Genomic DNA, 20,822 nt, shown 5'->3' on the forward strand with positions numbered 1-20,822 from the left:
GACTACTAGCGGTGGCAGGACACTTCGCCTGTTGGTGTGTAGGTGCATAACTGCATAACGAAGGGGGTGATTACGATTGCAGAGGGTCCGCCTCCGCCAGCCGTGCGGTGGTGGGCTCTCCGCCATCGGACAGCAATTTTCCCCCCACCATATTACGATGGCGGGGGGATCATCCTGGTACCGTGGCGGTCAGAAAGACTGCCCGCAACGGTCCTGCCACAGGCAATCATTCCGACTGCCTGGCAGACTGGGCTGCATGTTGTAAATGGTGGCGGTGCCTAGCAGGCACCGCCGGCCAAAGTACAATGCTTGCTCAAACCAGCCTTTCCATGGCGGTGAAACTACCATGAAAAGGCTGGCGGGGATTGGCTTTGGGGGCCTTGCGGGCCCCCCCATGTGTTGGGTGGTGGTGTTGGTGCACTGGGGGGTAACCATGGTAACCCCCTACATTTCTCTGCACTAAGTGGCAGGCGCCGCGTGGTGCCTGCCACATAGTGCAGGGAAGTGCACAACATGGCTGTTTAGCATTGCGGCAGGTGATGAAGCCAGCAGCCAGCAGCCAGCAGCACCCGCCGCAATGTTAAACGAGCTGGATGCGACTGCCATGGTGGTGGTCGCATCGTAATCCGTGGTGTGGAACCGCCGCCTTACAGCCGGGTGGTCCCAGTCACTGCTACGATGGCGGGTCGACTCCAGTCTGCCCGCCATCGTAATGACCCCCTAAGTGCGAACTCGGGACAACGGTTCCAACCCCTACCCCCCACCCTCTACCCTATACTTTGAGAATGGAAGCATCTGTTGCCCTATAAACTGTAGAAAGTAACAGGCTAAACTATAATGCTTAGCTTCAGAGCAGCATGGAGGACCCCCCTCATTGCAGAATAAGATCTTACATCCGCAGATTTGTCTGATTGATGTGACTTGTAGAGCTTGCCTGTGGACAATTTGTCTTAATATGGAGCTCACTGTTCATGGTTCCCTGTAGGGCTTGTCAGCCAAGGAGTGCCAGGCTGCAGGAGAGGTCCGAGTCTGTCCATTGAGCGCCCAAAGTCTTTGGGGGACTGCCTCTTACAGGTGAGTGATCTAGGGAGCCGGCCCGTTGCAGGGGACGGGATCCAAAGGGTGACTCCTGGTTTCTGGGACACAGGACAACAGCTGTTGGCGAGCCCGAAATGGCCCTGCGTGTTCCCCCGACCCATGCGGGAGTGCGTACACCTTCTTCTTGGTTTAGGGGCTGTTGCGGGGGCAGCCAAGTCTCCAGATCTGAGAGGGCGCTCCTCAGTCAGCCAGGTCCAGGCCGACTCTAGAGTGTCCAAGAAGTAGATCTTATCTTGGAAGACGATTCGGAGCAGGGCCGGGAAAGGGAGTCTGTATTGTAGGTTGAGAGTGCACAACATTTGTGCACATATTGTGTATGAAGTCTTTGGGCCTGAACCTGTCTTGCATAGTCAAGAAATATCATTATAGTATGCTTTTGGTAGGTTAGAGTTTTCTGAGTGCGGGCTTCTCCTAAAATCGAGTCTCTATCTTTGGCGTTAAGGATCCTAGCAATGATGGGTCGGTGTGGGGCACCTGGAGAAGGTTTGGGCACCAGAGATCGGTGGGACGTTCTAATGCGAACCATGCAGATAGCACATCTTTAGGCATCCATGATGTGATCCATTGTTCAATGAAAGTCTCCACCGGACCCTGTTTTGACCCTTCAGGAAACACCACCAGGCGAGAATTGTTGCGTCTTGATCTATTTTTGGCGTCCTCTGCCCTTTTATGTAGTTCCTTGGTATGGGTCTGTAGGTGGGCTACCTGTTCCTGCAATCTTAAGACGTCGTCTTCAACAGAGGAGATGCGGGATTCAGCTTCAGAAATGCAGGCCTTCGTGTGACGGAGGTCCTGCCGGAGTAGGGCCATTTCCACCCAGACCTCCCTGACCTTGTTTTCTACGAAGGCTTGAGAAGCGCTAACAGCTTGTAGGATCGTGTTAAGATCACATCCTGTCGGTGCCGATTTTTCGGTGGCTCCCGTCATGGGGCCAGGCTTGTTGGTGGTATATTGGTCAATCTTGGTCTGCGTTGCAGGGGGTTAAGGACCGCGGTCTTTCCCCATGGTAGTGGTAAGAGGTGGGAAAAGGCTAGTTTGAGTTATGTCTAGGTTTGGGCGGTCAGTTACACCTGTGCCAGATACTGCTCAGGTGCCTTGTGGACACATGCAAAGCTGCACAGGTCTCTCGGGGCGGCGTCACTGATGTTGGCCAGGTTATGCGGCGTTCATGAGGTGGGTCTGATTGTTCAAGGGGCGTGAGGTCTGGGCCACCGGCACCCTGGGTCCACAGTGGAGCGAAGGGTAGGTGTGTTCTTGAGGCACGACCCCTCAGCCCAGGGCCCTGCCAGATTCCCGGGTGGGCAGTGCGTGGGATCCGTTCATGTCTGGCAGGTAAAGGGTAAGGTTTTAGAAGAGCCCGGTGCCCTAGCCTGAGCCGCTGCGCAGGTCTCACTCCAGGACCGAGACCCTAATGGTCAATATTGTTGGGTGCTGCCGGGAGGTTGAAGAGGAGAGTAGATCCATTACATTCAGCGCCGGTTCCTCCTGCCCCACATCTCCCCCTGCCGATCGCTTCCCCAATGGTTAAGGGGGTCTGGCTCAGTCCAAAGTCTTCCTCTCACTGGGGCCAACCCGGATGCCTGTGTCTCTAGCTCCAGGGCCCACGCTCTGCCTGGGGCCCGCTATCCGCAGGACATAAGCCAGAATTCAAGGCCCACAGACTACAGGGTGTAGGTGGAATTCGCCCAGAGTGTTCAGAACCTAGGGGTGCCGATAGGACAGTTAGATAGGGGTCAGCGTGCGCCCCGTGGACAGAACGAGGGGATCAGTGTTCGGGTCCCCAGGGGGGACACCACGGGTACAACAGGAGAGGGAGGGGGGATAGAGGTCCACCGCTGCGCTGATCCTGCAGCTGATATCCCTACCTTGAAGCGGTAAGCGGCAATCGCTATGAGTGGGCTGGTAGATTCCGAACTCCGCCGCTGGCGACACCCAGATACAGGTCTCTCTCCCTAGGCCTCCTCGGCTTCGCAGGCCCAAGGTGCGCAGCTCATCGCAGGGGTCAATAGTAGGAATGAGGGTTCCCCGCAGGGACCAAAGCCACCCTCAAGGGAGAGGTCAGCAGCGGAGGAGTTCCAGGAAGACTTGATGGCTGGAGGAGGAGGGGGAAGCATGAGGCCCCACTGCGCAATCTCCGCAGCCAATTCCTCCCAGGCCCGAAACCCCGGCAAGGCCACTTTGGGTCCGCCCTCTGCCCAATCCACTTCAGGGCCGACGTTGGTGCATGATTGGGCATCCAGGGCCGGGGTGTGGGCCGATCACTGCAGGCCAAGGGACGGGACCACACCAGGTGTGAGGAACATACTGACAACTTTTATGTCTATTTTTTATTTACATTACCGGCCGGTATTTCTATGAAAGGTACACCACATTTAGGTTCCACTTGAGGTTGGTTTAACCTCACTACCAATTAGGATTCCAACCACTGTGTAGATGACAATAAACAATTGTTTGGTCCTGACAAACTGCCGTTTGATCATTTTGTGTGACATATCAGGTAAGAAAGATGTTGACCTTTTCTTAGAGCAACCAGAGAACATTGTCTCAGAAGTTTGCCATTTTCATTTTAAACTAGACAAGCAGACTCAATTATTAAAGTTTACTTAAGAGTACTACTTAGTCTATTTTACTACACTACTCCATACACATTGCACATCAACACATTCATCTACACCTCACGGCCCTATACTCCGACCTCACATCACGGCTTTGGAACAAAAGATCACCATCAAAGAGCCCCTTTACGGGTCTATGCAGTGCTGGCCCAATGAGGAACAAGCCATAGGATGAAGCATGACACCCAATTGGGTGTGTGAGGGCCCCAGTTCCAAAAGGAGCATACCCCCATATTATCCTGTGGAGATTGGACCAACCAGTCATTTAATTTCTTTCTGTCTTCCTCTGTCTGAAGGAACTGTATACCTGTTTGACACAATTGCTATTTATAAGGACCTACAAGCTCCCCTTGTGCCCCTCCTTTGATGATAAATACATGCAGAATAATCCAGGATCTATAGTACTGGCCAGTCAGCAATTCGATTATAATATCCACCCTACTGTATCATCAAGTACATTGGACAAGAAAAAATAATAAAGCACTGAGATACTAGGGATATTTAACCTGAAAATTGTCGTAATTACTGAGTGGGTTTCTGAATTCTTGTGAGATGGATAAGATGGAAAAAATGTCTTGTAGTTAGAGATACTTAAAATTTTGAGACCGGGAGATCTGGCACTGGGCATAGACTTCTTCAAAAGACGTGAAGGTACGAACTGTATAGAACTAATATACAGAATAAATAAAAAAGAGAGTGAACCTCACGATTCTTATTAACATTTTCACAAGGAGTGTCTTGGCAACCCTCAACCACTAATTCCAGCCAGTAGTGTATATAATCTCCACCTGGGCATGAGTTGAGTTGGGGAGGACCTATTAGGTGCAAATAACAGGCTGTCTCCTTTGACAGTGGATTCTCACAAGACTGCCCACCTCAACCCGCTACCTATGGGGTCATTATTGAACCTGCTCTCAGTTATAGGCAAATAATCATTGTAGCGAAGACAAGTACGTGGATGTACTTTCCCTCAGAATTTGATCAGAGTCGATAGGCACTAGACTAGATAGAAATGAAAGGGGATCTAATCTGTAAGGTCCTGACAAGAGCCAATTGACCAAAAAAGGCCCCCATGACTGAAACATGTAAACCACGTCATTAGATGTTAAGGATTATTAGTGCATTCAACAAGGGTCTCTCTGCTTTTAACCATACCCCTATCCCAGTTCACATTAAAGTTACTAGCACTGGTATAGGAGGTAATTTTAACACTGTTCACTGATCCCAAAATTAGTATTTAAGCAGATATTGTCCCTCCTGGTGGAGGCGCCACTTACCTGGACAACCGCATGCCCAGGGATGTGACCCAATGATGAAGCTGTCCACTGTATTACACTAGTGAACATTATATACACTACTTGCTGGAACTAGTGGTTGAGGGCTTTGAAGATACTCCTTGTGAGACTCTGGAATTAAGAATGGTGAGGTTCACCTTTATTAAAAAATGAATTCTGTATTACGTATGGAGGTGAAGTGAACCAAAACTGCTTCTACCTACCCCCATCCTGATTGTTAATAGTACTAATGTACAACATGAAGGAAGAAATTAGCCAACCCCCAACATTTGTTGAATTAAAAACCTCCATAAATGAGGGCTGTCCAACACTATGAAATGCTCTATGGTCAGCTCGCAATCTGAATGAAGTTAAGAGTTGAACTCCATATATGCAGAAAACAAGTACAGTTTTGAATTTCACTTGCTTGCGGACGTTTGTGTGGCCAAACTTAAACAAAATTGCTTGTTTCATTTAGTCAAGAAAGATATCGTACCAAACAAATATATCCATGTTGTCATCAGTTAGAATCATCAAGCACTTACAATCTACAGCCTTGTAGTATAATTTAATATAAGGCATATTCTAACCGACCTCATTTCGATCAGTAGCTGGTAAGGCTTTACTGGGATCCATAACATTCAATAGGCACCAGCGAGTGTTTGTAGACAAGTATCGCAGGATTTGCAGATGCGCAGGAGGGAGTCCGTTTAGTAGATAGCAGTAACACATACATTCGGTGGTAATTGAAGGGGGCAGATGAAAAGTGTACATGCACCTTGCCTCTTGTTCCAACCATCTATCTGGAGGCAAGCTCCTAGACTCCCATACACCGCCTCTATAACACAAACCTTTTGAATTCGAGACTGCTCTTTATGCTAAGAATTTTGCTTACCCTGACAGGCCCATCACCAAACAACATTAGCTCCTAGGCCCACTTCATACATTCTTGATTCTCTGTAAAACATCTTTCCGACTACTAGCTCCGACCCCTCTGGTCTGACAGTCCTCCCTGGCAGCATCCTTACAGCTCTTTGCCGGAAAGTTCTCCCTCGTGTTGTGCTGTAAACTGTTATCAAAGTGCACAGTAACATTGGTAAAAGGCTAGAGAACACTTTGCGTCGCACCGACATTTAAAAAAAAAAAAATACCAAAACTAGAATCAGTACAAGCCAATCAGGATTGGAGAATGGCTTCTTCCAAATACCAATTTGTAGATGGCGAAAATGCAAGGGATGTGATACTGTACTATAGTATTAAACTGACCATTTGAATCCCTGCATACAGTTCTGTACAGTAGAGTTACCATTAGGCACCTGTCTGCTTAGCTATGCATCTTGCTGAAATTAAAAGCCCACAAATAGGATCTGCATTATATACACACTGCTGTTGGTTCAGCACAGGAAGTTGTTGGTCAGATGGCGAAGGCACACAGCCAGGAGGTGGGGATCGGGATTCTCATCTGCACCATGGATCTGCAGGTTGATCTTTATTAAAGATCCTGCGAATGTGCCTAGTGTTGGTGCTTTATTATAAACGGGGGTCTTTGGGTGATGAGAAACGTCACATAGCTACTATGCCTGTGTTGCAGTCATATTCATAGTCAAGTACTATGCAGAGCTCCAGGCCTCAACATTGCCTTATTTCTCTTCATAAAGAACACAGTCAGTGTGCTTTTCATTCTTTTGCCTCAGACGTCCTTTTCACTGTAGTAATATTACACTCTGAGCCTCGTTACCAGCACTTTAGAAATGGGACCAATAGCTCCGGTCTCCAGTTACTTATAACTTCTTGGGTGGGGGGTAGTAATCCTAATGTGCACAGTAGCTCCCGTTGCTCAGCCCATTGGTGATTACAACCATTCACTGCGGGGCCTTAAGTGGTCTCCTGAAAATGAGATAAAATACCCAACACTTAGTTGAGGTGGAAATCTCATGCGCCTGATAAATTATCGTAATTATTCCTTCAGGACTTTGTAACACGGTGTAATGTTCTGTCCTGAGGCAGAAGATGGGATTGTGCAAAGTTATTGTTCACCCTTAGAAAACGTACTTATAGTTTGCTGATGAAGGAAATGCATTGGTAGCTGAGCTAGTGTTTATGCAGCTTGAGGTTCCACTTCCAAATATTTTGCAACAAAAGATTTGCGCATTTTGAGTACCAACATTTTGACAAATATCTTTGTCTCATAAAAATAAATGACTTACTAAGAAATTAAAAATGAACTGTAGGCATATGATAACTTTCCTCGGAATATGTTTCATTTTCATCTGGAATGCCTTACTGAGATTGAGCACCACTTGTCACACCTTAGAACACATTTGATCATTCGTTTGTTGACAGTGATATCTCACCTACAAAACATGATTTCACTCGCCTCACAAAAGTTAAATCAGACCTTTTTTTGCCTAGGTTGATTTTTTTTAAGTGGATACATTTGATTTTTAGTGACTTTGGGAGTTTGCTACTGTAGATATGATACAATAATAATGTGATTTGTATAATTATTTTCAGTTGGAGATGTAATTTTATTTGATCCAAGAATTGCAGCATGGCTAATCGACCCTAATGACACAGCACCATCCTTCGAAAGTTTAGTTACTAAGCACTGTGGGAAGACAGTGGATGTGAGAACAGCTACTTCGAAAATTGACTTTGTGGTTAGTAATTTTCACATATGCCTAAAAAATGTTTTTGTTTTTTTCGTGACTGTAGATTTTTACTATCACTACATCTCAAATATGATGTAAAACCACTTTAAAATATAACGTGTGTTACTCTCATCCCTAATGCCTTGTGAATAGACATGAAAGAGTTTTGTACAATATCCTATGAACAAATTATTTTAGGAAGTTATTAATGTGTTTCTACATAATTGCATTTTTAAGCCCCTACCCCTGAAACCCTATCTCCACTCTACTCTAAATATCGAAGACAGAATTATAGCATAAGTGTAATTGGGAGTTTCCAATAAGCCCACCCTATGCTTTAATGAAACCTCATGCTTGCCCGTAACATTCAGAACCCAATCTAAAATGTATGTTTGAGATAAACATGTCTTACCTTTAACACTCAAGAAAAAGCCTGAAAAGCACACCCTAAGATAGTAAATTTTCAGTTCCACATTAGTGTAGATTGATCACTGTATCCAAGTCACATATGCTTGTCAAAGGAGAGTGGAAAAAAGTCAGTTCCATCAATCAACGGTCTTCATTGACAACGAATCCAAACCCCTTCAATTTCAGTTGGTTGTCATCTTTATTATTTTAAAATAGAAATCCCAGCACACGAACCAGCCAACACGTGTTTTCCTCTTACAAAGACTTTTTCAAGGCTGGAAAAATAAATGTATCCACTAAATACATCTTACTAAAAACACACAAGTAGACAACAATTTATATATATTTTAATTATAAGAACTTAGTGCACACCAAGACTGGCGATGATGAAAAAACGATGTGCCGATAGAAACCAAATCACCAGTATTCACAATTGACATTAAAATCCATATTTAATATTCCTATAACCAATTACGAAAGAGGATGAAATCCTTTGATAGACCAGATAAGCCCACCACTGTGACAAACTGTACTATTCTGTGTCCAATAGTTAGAATATGAATAACGAGACAAAAGAGAGAAAGCTTAATGCACAGCTCAAAGTTACAGGCCTGTAAGGCAGGACCAGCCAGAGGTAAAGATGAATACAGACCCACCAATTGCTGCATATTGGTCATCTCCATTGGAGTAAGTAGAAAATCATAAACAAAACGTCCAGTAAGTCCAAAGTCCCATTCAATCGAGAACGATCATCAATCTAATAGTAAGGGAGATCAATATCTGGTGTAAACCGAAATTGTGCTATCCTCACAATGTGTCACATAGAATTGAAATGAGATTAAAAAGATATATATATTTTGTAATAGAAATAAATGGTGAGAAATTAGCAGATACTCCATAGTTAGAAATCTCCCTAAGAAAACGTCTAATGACATATAGCCCAATTGATATATATTCAAAAAGGCCCTCTCAATATAGTGTATCATGACCTTATCATATTGTCATGCCACACTTGTGAAAATGGCCACAAAATGTCAATAAAACATGTTCTAATCCTAATGGATAATTATCCTAGTTTCCTCTGTAATGAATGTCCCAAATAGACCCCAGCAGTCTCTCATCAATAAACAATGCGACTCCATTTTACACAGACCCAACTAAATCTGAATACAGCTAGGGAGAATCTCAAGGGTGTCAGAAATGCAGTGTCTAGTACCCCCATTTCAATAACAAACATACCTTAAAGTGAAAAAGTAGTGTCAAGTAAGGTGTAATGAAGAAATGAGCTTCAGTCCTGCTCTAACGATGTAGCGTGCAACTCCTTGATACGAGTGTATGCGCTGCCTATATGTCAACGAACCCAAAGGAGACAAAAGAGAACAAAACCCCCATAAGTATATATTAAGGTAGATCCGGTGTGTCAAAAATCACTACCCACTCACGCACTCACCTGTCCCAGAGCGGAAATGTATATATCCACACTCAACAATGTCCCGCCTCTTATTTGTTTGCGGGACATTGTACAAAATATATATATCTTTTTAATCTCATTTCAATTCTATGTGACACATTGTGAGGATAGCACAATTTCGGTTTACACCAGATATTGATCTCCCTTACTATTAGATTGATGATCGTTCTCGATTGAATGGGACTTTGGACTTACTGGACGTTTTGCTTATGATTTTCTACTTACTCCAACGGAGATGACCAATATGCAGCAATCGGTGGGTCTCTATTCATCTTTACCTCTGGCTGGTCCTGCCTTACAGGACTGTAACTTTGAGCTGTGCATTAAGCTTTCTCTCTTTTGTCTCGTTATTCATATTCTAACTATTGGACACAGAATAGTACAGTTTGTCACAGTGGTGGGCTTATCTGGTCTATCAAAGGATTTCATCCTCTTTCGTAATTGGTTATAGGAATATTTAATATGGACTTTAATGTCAATTGTGAACACTGGTGATTTGGTTTCTATCGGCACATCGTTTTTTCATCATCACAGTGTGGGTGTGCACTAAGTTCTTATAATTAAAATATATATATTGTTGTCTACTTGTGTGTTTTTAGTAAGATGTATTTAGTGGATACATTTATTTTTCCAGCCTTGAAAAAGTCTTTGTAAGACGAAACACGTGTCGGCTGGTTCGTGTGCTGGGATTTCTATTTTAAAATAATAAAGATGACAACCAACTGAAATTGAAGGGGTTTGGATTCGTTGTCAATGAAGACCGTTGATTGATGGAACTGATTTTTTTCCACTCTCCTTTGACAAGCATATGTGACTTGGATACAGTGATCAATCTACACTAATGTGGAACTGAAAATTTACTATCTTAGGGTGTGCTTTTCAGGCTTTTTCTTGAGTGTCAATTTATGCATGTTCTGTGCATGCTGGTGATGTCCCCAGGTAGTAGACGTCATTATTTGCCTTGAGCACCCCGATTTAATTTTGTACTGTTCAAAATATACGCCTTGACTAAATGTGCTTTATTTAACAATCGTGTACTATACTTTGGTGTGCCGTTTTTCCTTTGAAAGGAACACTACTACCTATTATTTTGTTGTATGCCTTACCTTTAATATTGTTGTGCTAAAGAACCACACTGTAAGTCGACAGTCATAACTGGAAAAGTTTGGGTCAAGCAAGGTACAACTTTCACTTCGAAGTTAACAAGTTTGAAACCAGATTACTAAACTGCACTGGGTACCGAAAAGTGTTTCCCATAACTAGATGGGTGTATTTGCTCAATTGTGCATCGTACTTAAGTGCTGTAAAGTAGCATCAGAGTTTGCAACCAACAGCTTTTATTTCTAAGCTTTTTTTTCTGGTGTGCATGATAAAATGGCATTGTTTTTATAAATTGGAAAAGTGAGTAAAGTAAGCAGCGGTACACACTTAGCCCTAGTGACCTCATGTCATTTGCCCACCTTGGGGCCTATACACAATGGCATTTTAGGTTATGTAAATATGTACTCATGCTGTACTCTTTTACGTACTCTTACAAGCCTTAGAGTATAAGGCCCTTAAAAAACTAAAATGGGAACACAGTGGGAATATTCTGTGAATATTCATTTACTCCAGTATTGGAACTTTCATAGATTCCCATGCTAGTATTATTCCCCGTCGTCGGAATGGAAGTCCCCAGTATATATAAAATAGCAATAGCAACCATTACCAAAACAGAAACTAGGCCTAGGCCCATTCTCGTTTTGAAACCTTTCCACCTCTTTTTGTAAAAGAGACCAAATAAAGTGAACAACCAATCAGATTAGCCTCACCCCTTAGAACCCTCCTGAGAGAAGCTCAGAACCTCAGATTTTCTACTGCACATTGTGCAAGGGAATCTCCACTGAGCTCTGCTCAGTTTTTTTCGGTAAACTTTCATTCTACAGTTTTTTCACCAGTTTTTCTTCAAAACCTTCTTCAAGATGTCTGATAAGGAGAAGAAAGCCCTCTTTAAAGCCTGTGCAACTTGTGTTAAGAAGAGGTTATATGTGGAAGACAAGCACAAGGATTGGATTTACTGTATGTACCCAGACCATAAGGAAGCAGACTGTAAAATATGCCGCACTTTTTCTACAAAGACTCAGCGAGACCGTGAGGGGCGTCTTTTGACCTGGCTCCAGCAGCTAAAGTCAAGGAAGGAACCAGTCTCCGGTCTCCAGTGACAGTGATGAGGCATCCTCTGCAACATCTTCCAGAAGATCTGTTAAAAGGGGTTAGAGCTTCTCCTTCACCTTCTGAAGAACGTCCTGGTAAGGCCTTAAAAAAGACCTGTCATAGGTCTGATGCGCGTAGCCCTGGCGAATCTCCTCACTGAGGTGTAAAGGAGAGGGAAGGACTGTCAAAAGGAGTAATATCTGAGAGGAAATCCAGCTCTGCTCCTCCAGGTCCTCCTCCAGCGGCTCCAAAGACTTTCAAAAATCCCTCCTCACTCTCTTCTGAGGTAAAATCTGTGAAGAAGGTTCATTCGTCGACGACGCTGTCAACGACTCCGTCGACGAAATCATCAAATGTACAGTCTCAGTCTTCTCCTTCATCTCTGGCTCTGTCGACGAACTCGTCGAAGGTGATTTCATCGTCTCCGGCGCCGACACTTCAGAGTTCCGTGTCAACGACTTCGACGCCGGTGGTGGCTATGTCGACGACGATGGTGACGACGGCTCCACATCGACGACGGCTGGGGTGATGACGGTCTCGACGACGGCTGCGTCGACGACGTCCATTTCTTCGTCGATGATTCTCTCATCGTCTTCGACAGTGCCGTCGACGACCTCGGCGAAAAAAAAAATTACTATTTCTCTCAGAAAGCGCCAAATTACACCTGAGATGACTTCCCCCAGGAGGGTGACTCCTCTACCTCCTGCACTTCTCCTTGAAGAAGAGGGATCTGAAGAGGATGAGGGACCTTTTGCCTATGCGAATAGCCCTTCTCAATTACACGTCAAGTGTCAGGACACAGACTCTGAGGGGGAATACGTGGAGGAACAGCAATATGATCCTTCCTCAGATTATCAGGAGGACTACTAGCAGGAGATGGTCTCTATGCCTTCCTCCTTACTAGCAGCCTGGCAAACTATGCTTTTGGACTATAGGAGGAGATTTACAACTCAACCTCCAGTTGTGGTGCCAGTTACTGCTGCTCCTCCGGCTCGGCCTGCTACCCCTCAATTGCCACCGCCTCAGCCAATGCTTGTGGCTCAGGATGCACCACCTATCATGCCTCTCGTTCAGGATGACACCTCTTATGAGGACCAGGGCAACGTCACAATACCAGATCTAGACACAGAGTGGGATGACTATGTCATTCCTGATCCAGCTTCTCCTGCACCAGCACCTGTTGACTCCCCCCCTGCAGACATAGGGGGTTTCCATAATTTGATGGAAAGGGCCGCTAAAAGATTTGAACTGCCCATGCCAACAGTGCAGTCTGAATGCTTCCTTTATAACTTTAAGGAGCCTTACAAAAAATCTGTTTGGTCTATTCCGATTGTTGGTCACGTCTGGGAAGAGGGATTGAAAGTGATGCGGAGTCCATCTACGGTAATGCCTATACAGCCTCGCCTTGAGAAAAAGTATAAGGCTTCGGACAATAGCCCGGCCTGCTTGGTCAGTCAGCCTAAACCAGACTCTGTCATCTCTCAGGCTGCCCAAAGAAAATCCAGGAATCCTTCTGCTCCCCTCACGACACCTCCAGACAAAGAAGGCAGACGCCTTGATAACGCGGGCAAGAGGTTTTCATCCATGTCCAGCCTGTTGGTTAGAGCTGCTAACGCCTTAGCGATACTTGGTCGCTATGATCGCCAGCTGTGGTGAGACCTTTCCCCCTATCTGGACCAATTGTCTGAAGATGCGAAAAAAAATGCAAAGAAGATTCTTCAAGAAGGAGAGATAACATCTGCTGAAGTGATTGACTGTGCAATGGATATTACAATGACTGCATTCCGCTCCCTGGCGGGCGCTGCTGTCCTTCGTCGTCAAGGCTGGCTGCGGGCTACATAGTTCCGTCCTGAGATCCAAAACAAGATCTTGGATCTTCCCTTTGATGGGGAGGTGCTCTTTGGAAATCATATTGATGATGCTCTCCAGGACATTAAGAAAGACACGGAAACCGCAAAATCCTTAGGGACTCTGCAGTACCGCAAGGTCCCCTTCCGTGGAGCCAGAGGTAATGCCACGTACAGAGGAGGAAACCAACAGCAACGGTATTCCTCATATGGATCAACCTCACAATCTTACCAGCCGAATTATAACCAGCGGCAGAATCAATCCTCTTCTTTCTCTAGATCGACTAACAGAGAAAGACAAGGACACCAGGGGAGGGTCTCCTCGAAGCATCAATAGCGGCTTGCTGGCTCTTGCTACTGTCCCTTCTCCTCCTGTAACATCAGTGGGAGGCAGAATATCAAATTACCTCCACAACTGGCAACAAATGACATCGGACCGTTGGGTGCTGAAGATCATTCAATGCAGCCATACTCTGGAATTTGTCCAAGCACCACCTTCCAAGCCCCCTCGCGCCGCTCCATCAATACATCTCCATCTTCTACGGTTGGAAGTCCATCAAATGCTCCTCAAAGGAGCGATAGAACTGGTCCCTATCTCTCAGCGGGGAGAGGGTTTCTACTCCCGGTTCTTCCTGATCCGGACGACTTTAGAAAAGTGGCGTCCTATTCTAGATCTGAGGGAGCTCAACACCTATCTCATCAAACAATCATTTCGGATGGTTTCTCTGCAAGATATCCTTCGTCTTCTCAACTCAGGGGATTACATGGCCACATTGGATGTAGAGGAAGCTTACTTTCACATACCCATTCATCCAGCACACAGGAGGTTCCTTCGCTTCACAGTAGCCAAGAGCCAATTTCAGTTCAAGGTCCTACCTTTTGGACTCCGATCTGCTCCACGAATCTTTACAAAGGTATTAGCTCCGGTGGCAGCTTTTCTACGAAAACAACAGTACCGGGTCTTCCCTTACATGGACGACTGGTTGCTGAAGGCTTCTACCAAGCAGGCAGCAGAACAATCAGTCGTGGTGTGCACACGCCTTTTCAACAATCTCGGGCTGACTCTCAACACGGAAAAGTCGACCCTCTGTCCATCCTGAACAGCCAGGTTTCTGGGAGCCATTCTGAACACATCCATCGACAAAGCTTTTCCCACCCTGGAGAGGCAAGAAAAGCTGATGGCTATGGCCTGTCTGCTGTTAAAAAGACAGTCACTTTCAGTTCGCCTCTACAAGTCCCTCCTAGGGTCCATTTCCTCCTGCATTCCTCTGATTCCTCACTGCAGGTTGCGGATGCGTCCTTTCCAGAAGGAGCTGGACTTGCAGTGGCGCCAGGTCGATGGATCTTTCAAAGACAAGGTCTTCGTTACCGTGTCCATGAGAGACGCCGCATCATGGTGGACGAACGAGGAAAACATTTCTCAGGGTCTCTCCTTCAGGATCACACCTGCTCCTCAGATACTTACTACAGACGCCTCGCTAGAGGGCTGGGGAGCAGTCTTACAAGACCTTTATGTAAGCGACTGTTGGCTGCACCAACATCGTCTTCTAGATATCAATCTGCTGGAGCTCAGAGCGATTCACCTAGCCTTGCATGAGTTTCTTCCGTGAATACAGCAGTCAGCAGTTCTAATATGGACAGACAACACGACGGCTATGCATTATATAAACAAGGAAGACGGCACCAGGTCTCATCTTTTGTCACAAGAGGCCCAGACAATTTGGGAATGGGCGATCCAGCAGGGGATATTGCTCAAAGCGGAGCACCTTCCAGGCGTTCTCAACAAGACAGCAGACACGCTGAACAGACTGAAGTCGGTCAGCCATGAATGGGAACTGGACCAGTCCACTCTGGAAGAGGTTTTTCGCCTATGGGGCAGGCCTTCCATAGACCTCTTTGCCACGCCGGAGAACAAGAAATGCCGATTTTACGCAAGCAGGCTTCACCATCGGGGATCATTGGGTAATGCACTTTCGATGGCCTGTCAGGTGCATTTGTTTATGCTTTTCCCCCATTCCTCTGATCCCCAGGCTTCTCAGGAAGCTCAAAGCGGAACCTTGCAAGATGATTTTGATAGCTCTTACGTGGCCCGACAGTTTTGGTTCACAGAGCTGCATCTCCTCTCCCTGGACCTTCCACTTCATTGCAGTCGATTGCTTCGCTGCTGACGATGTCCCAGGGCCAAGTCTGCCATCCGGATCCGCAATCTCTGCAGTTGTCAGCATGGCTCCTGTGCAGCGAGAATTTCTTGGTTTGACCCTTTCAACAGAATGTAGAGAGATGCTCTCTCAGGCACGAGCCCCAAGTACGAACAAGACATACAAGTTGAAGTGGAAGCGTTTCTGCATTTGGTGCCAGCAAAAGGGTGTCCATCCTTTTTCTTCTGAGCCGCATGAAGTTCTTGCTTACATTCTTTCATTAGCAAAATCGGGGCTGTCTCACTCTTCCATCAAGGTGTATCTTGACGCCATCTCTCGTTTCAGACACACTTCTTCAGGTCCTTCCCTCTTGTCGGAAAGGATAATTAAACAGTTTCTCAAGGGCCTTTTCAGAGTCTTCCCTCCAGTCAAGCCTCCGCCTCCTCTTTGGCACCTTAACTTGGTCCTCACCCAGCTCATGAAGCATCCCTTCGAACCTATTCAGTGGGTGGATTTGAAATTCCTCTCCTGGAAGGTAGCTCTCCGACTGCCCTTGACTTCGGCTAGAAGAGTGGATGAATTGCAGGCTTTCACCATTCAGGAACCTTTTCTCTAGTTCAAAAAGGGTACAGTGATACTACGTACCAACCCAAAGTTCATACCGAAAGTGCCTTCAGACTTTCATTTGAATGAGCCGGGTAATACTCAAAACCTTTTTCCCTCAACCTACTACTCTGGCAGATAAGGCATTCCACTCACTGGACATTCAGAGGTGCTAAAAATTCTATCTACTAAAGACTTCAGTAAGTCTCCTCAAGTATTTGTGTCTTTTAGTGACCCTCGTAAGGAGTTTCCACTTTACAAGCAGGGGATTGCTCATTGGATTACCAGTGCTATCTAGTATTGTCACAGAGCAGCGAGCAAGCCCCTGGAAGGCCGGGTCCGTGCTCATTCCACGAGAGTGATTTCTTCTTCGACAGTTCTCTTTGCCGGAGTTCCTATTCAGGAGATCTGCAGGGCAGCAACCTGGAGCAGTACTCATACATTTACAAGACATTACTGCCTGGATTCTGCAACGCAGAGTGACACAGCAGTGGGCCAGGCAGTCCTGAGGAACCTCTTTCAGTAGTGGTGAGCTTTCCTTTCATCCCTCCTTCCATGTTACTGTTTTTCAGCTCTTGCACATTTTTAAACCTCATGTGTCTATATTTTCTAGGGTTTCTAAGAATGTTGATTGACCATTGAAGTTGTCATTATGGTGCATGTGCTATTGCTTTGTTCTTGGTTTTATAATGATCATGGTTCCAAAAATGTGCTAATAACTTCTAGCTACTCTGATACAAGCATGGGAATCTATGAAAGTTCCAATACTGGAGCAAGAAAACAAGTTACTTACCTGTAACTTTGGTTCTCCAGTATTGGAAACTTTCAAAGATTCCCATGCGAGGCACATTCCACCCCTGGGAAAGCTCAGCCTCTGGCTCCTTCAGTGGTGTGGTTACACAACGGCTACGAAAATCTGAGGTTCTGAGCTTCTCTCAGGAGGGTTCTAAGGGGTGAGGCTAATCTGATTGGTTGTTCACATTATTTAGTCTCTTTTACAAAAAGAGGTGGATAGGTTGCAAAACGAGAAGAGGCCTAGTTTCTGTTTTGGTAATGCTTTCTATTGCTATTTTATGTATACCGGGGGCTCCCATTCCGACGACAGGGAATGATACAAGCATGGGAGTCTATGAAAGTTTCCAATACTGGAGAACCAAAGTTACAGGTAAGTAACTTGTTTTCATACAATTCATGGGTTCACTGGCAAAATATAGATGTAAAAAATATAGAAGTAAAAAATATCGATGAAAAGATATAGAATGCAAAAACATTGATGAAAAAATATAGAATGCAAAAATATCGACTCCCTATACTTAAGTACAAAAATATCGAAAAAGTATCAATGTTAAAAGTATAGTTGTAAAATATCGATTTTTATACATACATACATAAAATAATAAATATTAAATATATTAAATAATAAAATTAATAAAAAATAAAGTGTATTTAATATACATGATAACAAATAAACTTAATTTAAAAAAATGTAAACACTCTCACATAATGATCAATATATATATTATATATATATTCACTGAAAAAACCATAGGTTTCAGGAACGTTATAGTTAGTTGGACATTTCACTTGTATAAAACCATAGAAATTCCAGCATTATAGTTAGTTCAGCTAACTATAACTCGCGCCCCCGCAATGCACTGCTGATGACATCACATATTACATCATTCATGACATGGTCAGTGAAATCACTGATGACATGTCAAATGACATCACTGATGACATCATCCAGTGACTGTGTGTTTCTGTAAAGTTTAAATTTGTTTTATATATATGCCAAGCTGTATTGAAGAATGAGTGGGTGTATAAGTGTCTGTATGGAGGATTTAGTTGGTACGTGACAGACTGCATAAGTGAGTGATTAAATGTGTCTTACTGAATGCATGGGTTAGTGAATAAACTGAGTGAAAGTCTGTATCAGTCTGTCTGTTGTTGTGTAAGCTGCTGCATGGGTTGGTGAGTAGTTGCATGAGTTTCTATATGGGTTATTGATTGCTTGCCTGAGCATTTGTATGGCTGCCTGAGTGTGTGTGTGGGCGGGTGGGAGGTGTGTGACTCTGTGCTTAGATGTGTGAGTGGTTGATTCACTGGGTGTATGGGTTCAAGAGTGCATGTGGAAACAGCTGTATGGGTGGGTTAGTGTGTGTATGGGTGTTTTGGTGAGTGAATGGATGTCTCAGTGGTACATGTGCAAGTAACTACATATGTAAAAGGCAGTATATGTGAGTGATGGTGTATATAAATAACTATATGTGAGAGTCAGTAATTGTGAGAGTGGCTGCATGGATTTCTATGGTTTTTCAAATGCTAATTTCTAACTATAACGTGCCTGAAACCTATGTTTTTTCAGTGAATTGCTATGGTTTTTTACATGCTAATTTCTAACTATAACGTGCCTGAAATCTATGTTTTTTTAGTGAATGTCAAAGGTTTTTTAAATGAAAATTTGTAAGTCTAATGTACCTCAATCCTATGTTTTTTTAATTTTATTTATGCATATATATATATATATATATATATATATATATATATATATATATATATATATATATATATATATATATACATATATTATCTACTGGCGGTCGCCAGTAGATAGTTATAGTTAGGACCGTGTTTCCATAGGAATTCCGCAACATTCTATTTGGAATAACTTTGGCGCCGGTTGACGAATCCTCGCAAAATTTTCTAAATAGGTGGGGCGCTCCGCTCCTACCCTGAAAGTCTTGGGGGGATTCGTCAAGCGGGGGCTGAGAAAAAAGGGGGTCCCAAAACGCGTTTTCCCCATGCAATTTTCCATTGGGACCTTTAGTCCAAGGTACAGCCCGAACGGCTGTACAGAATTACTTGAAATTTGGCAGAGAGGTAGTCCTCAGGTCAGGGATGTGCCTTTTGCAGGTCTGGTGTCAATCTGTTCAGTAGTTCCTGAGAAAATCAAAAGTAAAATCATATATATATGTGGGCGGAGCCTAACCACACATCTCATCCTGAGATCTGATTGGCTGTCAGCACTTCATCCAAGAAGAGTTGGAAGCCATATTGGGACAATATACATGATAGCACCTCATTAAAAAGCATTGCAGTTAATAGAAGGTTTTAAGACTTTAGTTACATTATAAATCATTTGTTGATGGTACCATACTCATTTTAGGAATTGTGGTATGTTCTAAGGTGATTTCACCATGTGAAAAAGCCTTCTGCTGGGATATCATGATTGAGAGAAAAATATTTTCTCATGCTTTTCCCACAGAGGTTTGGAAGGTGATCTATAGGCTAAACTGAGAGCTTATTTTCTGTAAATTCACATTATCTTTCTCAGTCATGTGAGAATGAAGTCTGACATTCTCAGTAAAACATGTACATCCAACAAGGGCAGAGACTGTCAGTTGATTCCTTTGTGTTCTACTGCAGCTTCCCAGAGTGTTCCAAAGAACAACTAGAGCGCTAACAGTCCTACTTATGATAAACGTATGGCACACCTGAAGCCATCTTGCTTGGATTCAAGTGGTAACTCTTAAAACATTTAATTTAAAAAGGAACAAAATGAGGGGGTTCATTTTTCCATAAAAAGTATGATTAGTGCTGCAGAAAGAAAAATTAGGGCACATTTTGAGTGACTTCTCAAATCCTCTTCTATTTCATTAAAAAATTCTGACATGCAGACTGAAACATGCACTTTCAATACCAGCAGCAGTTTTTCCTGGTGAGCAGTAGCTTTACTACAGTGATCTAATGAGCAAAAAGAGTGCTAACATTCTGAATTTATGGCAAATGTGTGACACATCTGAAAGCCTTCTTGATGGAATCAAAGTAAAAAACTGAAAGTATTTCCTACTGAGGAGACTGCAGTAAATGAGGAAATTAGGAAACTTCATAACAAATAAGTCTCCCAAGATGGTCACCAGAGACAAAAGAGCCCAAATGTAGCCCAAATATCACCCAGATGTAGCCCAAGTATAGCCCAATGACAGAATGTCCCAGAGTGTTCTTAAAAACAACTAGAGCGCTTACTGTCTTCATTATGACAAAAGTATGGCACACCTGAAGCCATCTTGATTGGAATAAACTGGTAACACTTAAAACATTTAATTTAAAAAGGAACACAATGAGGGGGTTCATTTTGCCATAGAAATTATGATTAATGCTGAAGAAAGAAAATGAGGGGACATTTTGAGTGACTTCTCAAATCCTCTTCTATTTCATTAAAAAATTCTGACATGCAGACTGAAACATGCACTTTTAATACCAGGAGCAGACTTCCATGGTGAACAGTAGTTTTACTACAGTGATCTAATGAGCAACTAGAGTGCTAACATTCAGAATATATGGCAAATGTGTGACATATCTGAATACCTTCATGATGGAATCAAAGTAAAAAACCGAAAGCATTTCCTACTGAGGAGACTGCAGTACATGAGGAAATTAGGAAACTTCATAACAAATAAATCTCCCAAGATGGCCACCGGAAACAAAAGAGCCCAAATGTAGCCCAAAATCACCCAGATGTAG

The 20,822-nt window shown here is 44.0% G+C and overlaps 1 protein-coding gene across 1 annotated transcript in view; it reads left to right on the forward strand.

The window, feature by feature from the left end:
- The window catches only part of POLN (DNA polymerase nu), a 2,789,368-nt gene that overhangs the window by 1,163,043 nt on the left and 1,605,503 nt on the right, over positions 1 to 20,822 (forward strand). Inside the window, exon 10 of the mRNA XM_085643153.1 lies at positions 7,502 to 7,647. Within this exon, the coding sequence (XP_085499279.1) occupies positions 7,502 to 7,647 (146 nt within the window). The remainder of the gene's footprint in view (positions 1 to 7,501; positions 7,648 to 20,822) is intronic.

Source organism: Triturus cristatus, chromosome 2_2, assembly GCF_964204655.1.
Source record: "Triturus cristatus chromosome 2_2, aTriCri1.1, whole genome shotgun sequence".
In the NCBI taxonomy this organism is placed as follows: domain Eukaryota; kingdom Metazoa; phylum Chordata; class Amphibia; order Caudata; family Salamandridae; genus Triturus; species Triturus cristatus.